The sequence below is a fragment of the Lolium perenne genome, chromosome 5 (genome assembly GCF_019359855.2).
Source record: "Lolium perenne isolate Kyuss_39 chromosome 5, Kyuss_2.0, whole genome shotgun sequence".
Classification (NCBI taxonomy): Eukaryota; Viridiplantae; Streptophyta; class Magnoliopsida; order Poales; family Poaceae; genus Lolium; species Lolium perenne.
Genome location: NC_067248.2, coordinates 214,863,221 through 214,873,551, shown reverse-complemented (window position 1 = coordinate 214,873,551; position 10,331 = coordinate 214,863,221). Strand labels below are relative to the sequence as shown.

General features: G+C 49.3%; 2 protein-coding genes across 2 annotated transcripts; both read right to left on the bottom strand.

The window, feature by feature from the left end:
• Positions 1-471: 471 nt before the first annotated feature.
• On the bottom strand, positions 472-1,573 carry LOC127298218 (transcription factor bHLH30-like). Its single transcript, XM_051328136.1, has 2 exons — positions 1,178-1,573; positions 472-1,103 (listed from the first exon to the last, which is right to left on the bottom strand). The coding sequence occupies exons 1-2, from the start codon at positions 1,532-1,534 to the stop codon at positions 660-662; spliced, it is 801 nt and encodes a 266-aa protein (XP_051184096.1). The 5' UTR covers positions 1,535-1,573; the 3' UTR covers positions 472-659.
• Positions 1,574-8,044: 6,471 nt separating this feature from the next.
• Positions 8,045-10,085, bottom strand: LOC127301905 (uncharacterized). Its single transcript, XM_051332199.2, has one exon. It carries the CDS (start codon positions 9,979-9,981, stop codon positions 8,434-8,436), a length of 1,548 nt encoding a protein of 515 aa, XP_051188159.1. The 5' UTR covers positions 9,982-10,085; the 3' UTR covers positions 8,045-8,433.
• Positions 10,086-10,331: the final 246 nt, after the last annotated feature.

Here is a 10,331-nt window from a genome sequence, read left to right as displayed (position 1 = left end):
ATGATTTGTGCTATCAGTGTATAATTATTTTGAATACATTTCGGAGGAGGAACAGAGCTACGCTGCAATGTCGTTTCGAATCTGTACTTTTGTGTGAGCTTATTGTTTGGAACTATTTTTGCTTATTGTTGTCATCCCTATTTATTTGTGTTTTGGGAGGTATCTGTTATCTGGGAGTACTCTATCTTGACTCCTTTTCTTGGGTCTGTACTGTTTACTGTTTATTTCACATCTCCCTTCATCGTAGGGTCTGGACTTGCTAGAATTTATCAGTCAACAGTTTTGTTGCATCAACAGCAGAAGATGTGCTCCCTGTTCTACTGGCAAACAAGCAGGAAGTGGCTGACGTGTCATATCTATCTAGAGGACACTTTACTGGCAGTTAACTCATTTTCTGTCATTGCCTGTACTTCGTCCTGTCATCGCAGAACGGGAAGTACAGAGTTTTAAGTGATTGCAGTGCCAACTGAATGAAAGCAGATCAAAATTATCAAGTGATATATAACGTTACATTAATACTGGTAGCACATGATGATACATTAGAAAAGAATACATGATAGTCCCTCCGATCCGTAGTACTTGTCATGGTTTTAGTTTAAATTTAAACTAAACTAAAATCACGACAAATATTATGGAATCAGATGGACAACATAGTAGTATCATCCTAAACCTTGGGAGATGAGCGCCGAGAAGCGTTGCGTCTTGTAGCTCTCCACGGCGAGCAGCTGATCCTCCCGGCTGAGCAGCACGGCACGGAGCGCCGCCTGCAATGCCGGCCGGGACGCGCCGATGGTTTGCCCGACGTCCAGGTACAGGACGCTCCGCGTCCTCCCGCCGACAGTGGCGATCTCCGCGCGGACCGCCCTCGCGCTGACGGACCGCACTGCGCGCCCCAGCTCGGACATGAGGCCCGGCCGGTCGGCGCAGCACACCCACGCCCTGACGCGCTTCGCGTTCTCCCGGTCGTCCCAGCGCTCCTCCTCCACGCCGACCTCGTCGCTCTCCCCCGGGACGGCCACGCCGGCCACCGTGCCGGCGTCGGCGTCGCCACGTAGCTCCCGCACGTACCTCACCACCTCCCCGAGCAACGCCGCCTTGTCCATCTGCACACATGCGCACGATCAGTTGGCAGTTGGCATCACTCATGCCGTAACGGTCACGAGCATCGACGGCTCACCTGGGAAGCCGACGGGAGCAGGCTGCGCAGCGTGGCGAGGTGAGCGTTGATGCGCTGCCGCCGCTTGCGCTCCGCCTCGCTGTGGCTCCTGCTCGTCCTCGCCGCCGCCACAGCCGGCGCCGAGCGGTCGACGTCCGTTCCCGCGTCCTCCGTGTCACCTCTCCGTGTCGGCACCACCACCATCTTGTACATATCCTCGGCCTCGAGCTGTTTGAAACGGCCAAGAGGCGGGAAGAAGCCGTTAAATAAGGGGAGGTACGTACGTAGACAGACACCGACGTCGGGAGCGGTGTCCCGATCTGCGGCGCCGGTCGGGCCGAGAGGAGAAAAGTTGCTTCTTGCGGTCTCGCTGACCATGATTCTTGTGCTTTGACACGCATGCCTTCCTACACTGGCAGTGAAAGAGGGACGGTAAGAAAACCGATGGAGACGACAGCGGCAAACTACATGTCACCTCCCTGCCGCGGGACGTGTATAGTGATGGATGCTGCTCTTGCCGGACCTTTGGAATGTGGGCACGTAGCATGCAATTCTACCGGAGTGAGATAAAAAAACGTCGGCGGACACGGTGCTGCCGGCCGGCGAACTGCTCCTCCTTTTCCTCCGGTCGCGCAGTACGTGCTACACTATCAGGCAATGATGTGCTGGTTCTCGGTACGTGCCATGCCAGTACATGTGCCTGAGCTTGATCGATCGATCGATCGATAGATCCTGTGCGATGTATGTCGGAGCTGGACAGCCAGAGACGAACGACGATTCCCCTCTTCTCCCCCAAAGGAATGACAACAAGGACGGCCGGGTCCCTCCTGCAATGAAACCCTATGCGCAGCGTCGCGTAAATCCCCAGCAGCGGTCAAAGGTCTTGAAGCTTTGCACCTCCGATCCATTCCCCTAGATTCAGTAAAAACGTCGAGCAAAAGCGATGGGCAGGTGATGACCACTGCTTTGCTTAACTGCTTTAACCGTGTCCTAGTCCTACAGCACAGTACGTACGTGCTCCCTCCCGCCGTAACAAGGCGCGGCCCCTTTAGGTTACACAAGGCAAGCAACAAGGAAAGGTGAAGCAAAACAAAGCAACTGCTGAATGAGCATGAGGGGCAGCGCCTCTCATCCGCATCCACCACCAGCAGTCCATTACCATGCGGCGGCACAGTGAGGACTCAGCTCGTGGTTCTCTCCGGGGTCCGGCCGGCGAGGGGAACACCCGAGAACAGAGCCGTGTGGCGTTCGGGCCCCCACTTTGCCTCCGTGCTCCGTGCCGGGCTGACACGCCGTCGATGTAGCGGAACAGGGACGACGTGTGTTCCGGCTAGCTGCCTGCCTTCAATGGCGAGCAGGATCCTCGCATATGATCGGTCTGCACGCTGTACGCACGAGCGTAGGAGCGGCTGCCGACGGCCGACAGGCTTGTAATTCGAAGCCGGCGATCGGGCCGGCAATGGCGTGCATGCATCGATCCCGTCGGCGCTCGTCAAACGGAAGACAGCCAAGCCAGGCTCCCTGGTGACATCGGTCCCCCTGGCTTGGTAACAATGGATCCTCGTTCGTCCAAAGTTTGCGGGAGCTTGTCGAGGTGAGATTCGTAATTGTAAGGCAGCTTACAAAGTTAGAAGTGCATCGGTGTTTCTCTTTTGGGTTTGCCTGGATCAGCTGAGATTTTCTTTTAAGTCCCGGTCATCTCAGAAAAAAAATGTAACTTTAGTTCAAAGAAAAATACAACTCAGTTCAGTTCCACTTTTTTGCAAGAAAAAAAATACAATTACATATTTTAGCAGAAAAATGAAACTGAAACATTTTTTTTATGGGTGTCTCAGTTGCCTCATAGCAAACCCATTCTGTTTTCGGCCGTATCTCCTTCTTACTAACTGGCCGACTCTTTCTTTCACTCCATGAAGACGGGGCCGAGCTCCTCATGTTTGCTCTTTCATCTAAAATGATCGGTATCTCTATCGTTGATTTCGAACTCTGTATGTACCTTGTGATTCGTGAAGGAATTTCACAAAAAACGTCACATTCCTCGTAGGAAATCAACGAGCAATTTTTTAGCAACCAAAGATGTCCGGAACGGCAAAACAAGATAATTTTCAGTCGCTCCCAAACCAATACAAGAGGGAGAGTAGAAAAGAAAATCCCCATGCAGCTAGGGTTTCTACCCCCTCCGCCAGCATCGCCGCCGCACCGCCTTGCCTCTCGTTGCCTTTTCAGGGCTTGGAGGTGTGGTGGACCGGGTCTCCCGCCGGCGCGAGGGTTCTCGCGTCTTGTTCTAGGTTTCTTTTGTATCTTCTTCGGGATGGAGGCTATGCATACATCCCGCAGTAAAAAAAAAAGGTCCTCCCATCCTAATCCTTCTCCGATGGTGTGTCTATGACTGGGAAAAGGCAGATGGGGTTGTGCATCCAGATGATATAGTTGGATCCAGTCGGTTTTCATGTTCATGTTGGTGTGGTTTCAGGTCTAGCTATTTTGATCTATTATTTTGATTGTTGGCAATGGTTGTTGCTTTGATGGGCTGGTCATTTGGAGACTTAGCATGACGACTTTGCGGTTGTTTACTAGAACAAGCCCTACTACAAAAAAAAATATCCGGCTCAGGTGATGGAGGGGTGAGGATGATGGCGTGCCCTTTCCAGGGTTTAAAAAATTATTTATATCTTTCACAACTTTTAAGTCTTTTATACTACCGTTGATGATTATTAATATAACGGCAGACCCTTTTACAAATAAAACCTGGATAATTGTTAGTTTCTCTCAACAGATCACCAACAAGTACTAGTATGCGACAAACTTATCACAGCAGCGGACGAAATACAAGGCAAGAACTGCAGCACACGAGCCCAATCCAGTCGAGGTTTTTGCAGCGATGCGGAACTACTACTGGAAGAGAAACTGAACATCTGTCATCCGATAAATCTTACTATTCATCACAAGAGTCCACTAGGGTAATCTTATATGGAACTTAAGGCCTGGATGGATAGCTTCGTGTAATTTCATAGCTAGTTTTGTGTTCTTTGGTGCTATTTTCTAGCCACACATATGTAAATAATTTTACTATATAATAAAAAATGCAGTGAGAAAACTCATTGTCCGGCTTCAAAAAAAGAATCCACTGGGGTAAAGCTTAGGGCGCCACAACTCAGTGTGTGACCCATTGGTAATTCACCATGGGGAAGTTTGAAATTTGGAATTGCTATCGCACTCTCGGTGAGAAAACCGGTAGGCTAGGTTCCATCGCACAATAGCGGGAACGAGCTTCACGCTCCATAAATTTTCTTGTTGGACCCCAAGAGGGTGCGGCAATTCAGGGTGCATCCCAATGGTAATTGCAAGGTGGCAAGTTTAAAATCCAGAATTGCCATCACACTGTTGGTGAAAAATCGGCTGGTTGGGTTCCGTTTTGCCGGTACACTCTTGCGGAAACGTTCGCCTTCCATAAATTTCCTTTTGAACCCAAGTAGGCCGCGACAATTAAGGGTGGGACCAAATAGTAATTTTTCACGTAGAAAGTTCCAAATTTGGAATTGCCATCGCACCATTGGTGAAAATAATCGGTCGGCTAGGGTTCCGTCCCGCCTTCATACTCCCGCGGGAACGTTTGGGATCCATAAATTTCCTTGTTCAAACATGTATGTACTAACTGGTTGACTCTTTTTCACTCCAGGAAGACTAGGCTGAGCTCCTCATGTTTGCTCTTTCATCTGAAATGATCGGTATCTCTGTCATTGATTTCTAACTCTGTATGTACCTCGTGATTCGTGAAGGAATTTCACACGAAAGGTCTCCATCCTCGTAGGAAATTAATGAGGAATTTTATAGCAAACAAAGATGTCCGGAACGACAAAATGAGATAATTTTAAGTCGCTCCCGAATCGATACAAGAGGGAGAGGGGAAAACAAAATCCCCAGGCGGCTAGGGTTTCTATCCCCTCTGTCGGCACTGCCGTCGGGCTGCCTTGCCTCCGATTGCCTTTCATGGTTTGGAGGTGTGGCGGATCGTGTCTCCCGCCGGCGCGAGGGTTCTCACTTCTTGTTTTAGGTTTATTTTGTGTTTTCTTCGGGATGGAGACTGTGCATACATCCTGAAGTAAAAATAAGCCCCCCCCCCCCCCCATCCTAATCCTTCTGTGATGGTGTGTCTATGACTGGCAAATGGCATGTGGGGTTGTGCATCAAGATGATCTAGTTGGATCTAGTCGGTTTTCATGTTCATGTTGGTGTGGTTTCAGGTCTAGCTCTTCTGATCTATTATTTTCATTGTTGGCAATGGTTGGTGCTTTGATGCGCTGGTTCTTTAGAGACTTAGCATGACGACTTTGCATTTGTCTACTAGAACAAGCTCCACTACAAAACAAAAAACCGACTCAGGTAGAGGGGTGAGGGCGTGCCCTTGACTCGTGCAGTGTTTGCAATCGTTGCTAGATGGTTCAAGAATCTTTTTATATCTTTCACAACTTTTATGACTTTTTGTAGTACCCATTGATGATTATTAGTACTCCCTCCATGCCGGTTTACATTTCAAGAAAAAAGTTTGACTACAAATTTGGTCAACAAAAAGTAAGATATATGCCATAAAAAAATTATCATTGAAAACTTCTTTTAAATATGAATCCAATGGTATAATTTTGTGGCATATATTTTAATTTTTGTTGATCAAAATTGCAGTCAAATTTTTTTCTCGAAATGCGTAATTACTTTGTAAACTGGTACAGAGGGAGTATAACGGTAGGCCCTTTTGCAAAAAAAAAACCTGGATAATTGTTTGTTCCTCTCGATAGATCACCAACAAGTACTAGTATGTGACAAGTTTATCATAGCAGCAGACAAAATGCTAGGCAAGAACTGCAGTAGGCGAGCCCGATCAAGTTGCATCGCTACAAAACTACTACTGCGTCAGATAAATCTTACGGAGTACTATTCATCACAAGAGTCCACTGGGGTAATCTTATATGAGACTTAAGGCCTGGGTGGATAGCTTTGTGTAATTTCATAGCTAGTTCTGTGTCCTTTGGTGCTATTCTCTAGCACCACAGTAAATAACTTTCTATATAATAAAATAAATAAAAATGCAGTGAGGAAACTCACAGTTAGGCTTAAAAAAAAGAGTCCACTGAGGTAACACTTAGGTTGCTGCAACACAGTGTGTGATCCATTGGTAAGTCACCACGCGGCAAGCTCAAAATTTGGAATTGCTATCGCACTCTCGGTAAAAAACATGGTAGGCTGGGTTCCGTCGCACAATGGCGGGAAAGTTTGCGCTCCATAAATTTTCTTGTTGGACCCCAAGAGGGTGTGGCAATTCAGGGTGCACCCCAATGGTAATTTGCCAGGTGACAAGTTTAAAATTTAGAATTGCCATCACACCATTGGTGAAAAATCGGCCGGTTGGGTTCAATTGTACCGGTGCACCCTCGCGGAAACGTTCGCCTTCCATAAATTTCCTTTTGAACCCAAATAGGCCGCAACAATTAAGGGTGCGACGCAATAGTAAGTTGTCATGTAGCAAGTTCCAAATCCGGAATTGTCATCGCACCATTGGTGAAAAAAATCGGTCGGCTAGGGTTCCATCCCGCCGTCATACTCCCGCGGGAACGTTTGAGCTCCATAAATTTCCTTTTTCAAACATGTAGGTGCCACCCATGTTCCCTTCATATTTCAGAGCACCATAATGCAATCAGTTCTCTTTTTGGGGTCCTCTTTCAGAAAGAATCATGAGTGTCAGATTCCAATTCAAGCTGAAATTGGATCCTGGAACCGTTCGAACAACACGATTCAATCCAGATACGATCAGTAACATGGTTATGTCGAAAATAAAATGCCTGTAGTCTCAGACCACTCGCTTGACAGCTGAATGCTCAAGCCGATCCCATAGATGTAGGTAAGTAGGTATCTTTTCTCATACTGACATACTAAGTGAGGAATCAGACCAAAATTAGCTTTGCACAAACAAGTTTGGAAGGTTTCGTCAAAGCTGGAGAAAAAAATGCATAGCTTTAACCATGTGCGATACATCCTTGAAATTTCACCAGCAATTTTAAAAACTGAATTTACAGAAATATTCAGGATACACTTATAGCCTTCTATCATCTTTCAACAGCCATCCAGGTTCTTTTACAGAGGTTCATTTACATGGCAACGACTGATAAACCAAGGTAATTCAGTACATTCATAGAAGATGTGTACTCCTTCTAGGAGACCGGTATGCACAAGTCATAGCAAGCTCACAAACAAACAGCAGCAAGCAAAATTCTGGGACTTGAACATTACCATGAGATAGCATAACCCAAAATTATTTCATTCATTGTTGCAACGTTGTGCAGAGCAGAGCTTATAAAAGAATATTATTTGAAAGTACAATGCTCAGTAACAAATATCAACCCCCAGCAATCTTAGAACCACAGGTCTAGCTAAAGGAAAGTGATGAAGTTTGACAACACACAACAGCTAACATCTAAATCAGCAACTGAGCAAGACTACCGGAGGAACAAAGAATTCTCCCGCCACGAAAATTGCCACGCTACTCGTGGAAGATACTGCCAGCAGCAAACGAGCAAACAACCTACGGATGAAAGGCTTCAGTCGACGACAACAACAGGATCACATGAATAGCTCAACTAACATGTTGATCATGCCATGTCAACCGTCTTCATGGCTATCAAGTCATAAATTCTTCTTGTTCTTGACGCCTTTCTTGTTCTTGCTGCCTTTGGGTCGACCACGCTTCTTCCCTCCTACCTTCACCGAGTTCACTGTCATGGTCTTCACAGGTTTCGGCGCTGCTGGCACTTGGCAACAACTGATATAGCATTAAGAATGGAAGCAAATGTTCAAATCAGGGACTTGGACATTAGCATGAGCAGGACACACCAAAAATAACATAACCTGAGATTACTTCATTCACTGCTGCAACACTGCAGAGCAGAGCTTACAAAAGCATATTATTTGAATGTACAGTGCTCAGCATCAAGTACTACCAAATCCCAATAACATTAGAACCACAGGTCTAGCTTTATTAAGGAAAGTGACGAAATTTGACAACATACAACAGCTAACATCTAAATCTTGGTGACAAGAGAGGGTGCATAAGTCAGCAACTGAGCAAGACTACCCGAGAAACAGAGAATTCTCCCGCCACGAAAATTGACATGCTACTCACGGAAGATACTGCCAGCAGCACACGAGCAAACAACCTACTGATCAAAGACTTCAGTCAACGACAACACGCTGATCATGCCATGTCAACCGTCTTCATGGCTATCAAGTCATAATTTCTTGTTGTTCTTGGTGCCTTTCTTGTTCTTGCTGCCTTTGGGTCGACCACGCTTCTTCCCTCCTACCTTCACTGAGTTCACTGTCATGGTCTTCACAGGTTTCGGCGCCGCTGGCATCTCCACTCTCGTGGGCATTACAGGTTCCGGCACGGCTGGCACCTCCACTCTCTTGGGCATTACAGGTTCGGGTGAAGGCGCAGCTGGCACCTCTACTCTCATGCGCCTTAAAGGTTCCGGTGTAGGTTCCAGCACCACTGGCAACTCCACCGCGGCACTAACGGGTGTCCCATTTTGAACATCAGCATCACCTTTGGCTTCCACACCACCATTGACTCCAAGCCATGGCGCAACCAGCTGATCTGCTCCCTGTGGCTGCTTATTGACCAGATTCTCAAACCCAGGGCACCCTGGGAACCCAACGGGGAAGAAACCCCAGGTACAGTAGTACATGTCAGTGCCCGCCACAATTGGCGGTGTCTCGGCCATTGCCTCGGCTACAAATGGCTGGTGGCAACTGGAGCATTTCAGCTTGCACGCCTCATAGATGCGATCGTACTGGTGAATGTGGGAGCAGGCCCTGCAGAGCGTCCAGAATGGCGACGAAGGCGATGTGCCAGGCTCCACTGTCTGGGGTGCTGCTTCGGAGGGTGGCTGGACAGCTGCTCGCGGCGGACTCGGATGTGGAGGCGGTGGTGGCTGGTGAGCTGCTGCAGGTATCGGGTTGTCCTGTGGAGGCGGCTGCGGCTGCGGAGCTGCCGATACCGGGCTTTGCCGTGGAAGCGGTGGCGGGGCAGCTGCTCTTGCTGGCGGCTGGGGAGCTGCTCCAGGCGGACTTGACTGCTGAGGCAGCGGTGGCTGGTGAAATGCTGGTGTGGGGTTTTGCTGTGGAGGCTGCCGTGGCTGGGGAGCTGCCCACATCGGGATCTGCTGTGGGAGCGGTGGCTGGTGAGCTGCCGGTATCGGGCTCTGCTGTGGAGACGACCGTGGCTGGGGAGCTGCCCCAATCGGGCTCTGGCGTGGACGCGACGATGGCTGCGGCTGACGCTGTTGCATCGGAGCGGGAGTGGGAGTGGGAGTGGGAGCGGGAACGGGAGCTGGAGTGGCGGCATCCAGTTGGGTGTCGAGGGCGGATTTAAGTCCGGGGTTTGAGAGGAAGGCCCAGGCGCCGGCGACGAGGCGGGCAGCCTCGGCGACGGAGGCCGAGCAGGGGCTGTCCGGGTGGGATCGGGTGAGCAGGAGGGAGATGCGGCGGTAGCTGGAGTGGACGGCGTCTGGGTGGCGGGAGGCAGGGTTGGCAGGGTCGATGCCGAGAAGAGCGTAGGGATCGGGCTGACCGTTGGGCATGCGGCGGCGCTGGGCGGTGAGGAGGACGTCGGCGGCGGCGCGGAGAACCTCGGCGCCCGGGGTATGGCGGTCGGCGGCGAGGGCCTGGGAGCAGAATTCCCTGCAGCCCTCGAGGTCATTCGCCACTAGTAGCTTTTCGGCTACTTTCATCCACTGCTCCGCCTGCCGCCGTGTGCCGGCGGGCGGCGGATCCATTCCGGCCGGAGATGATTGAGGTTGAGGAGAGGTGGTAGAACAGGAATTGGGGATTTCGGTGGATAGATCGGTGGGCGCAGCTTGGGGTGTGCGGAGCAAATAATAATACTCCTTCCGTCTAAAAATAGGTAATTTTGTCTAAGTATGAGGATGTAGACACATCTTCGTGTTAAATACATCCGTATCTACAAAAAGTTGAGACGATTATTTTTAGATGGAGGTCCTATAACAAGTTTTGATGGGCTGATAGCAGTCCAATGGCCTAGTTAGGCCATGTATAAAACACATGATTTTTTTTTTTTTTGCACAAGGAGAGGCGCCGAAGGCGCCAAATATATTCAGCTCATCGA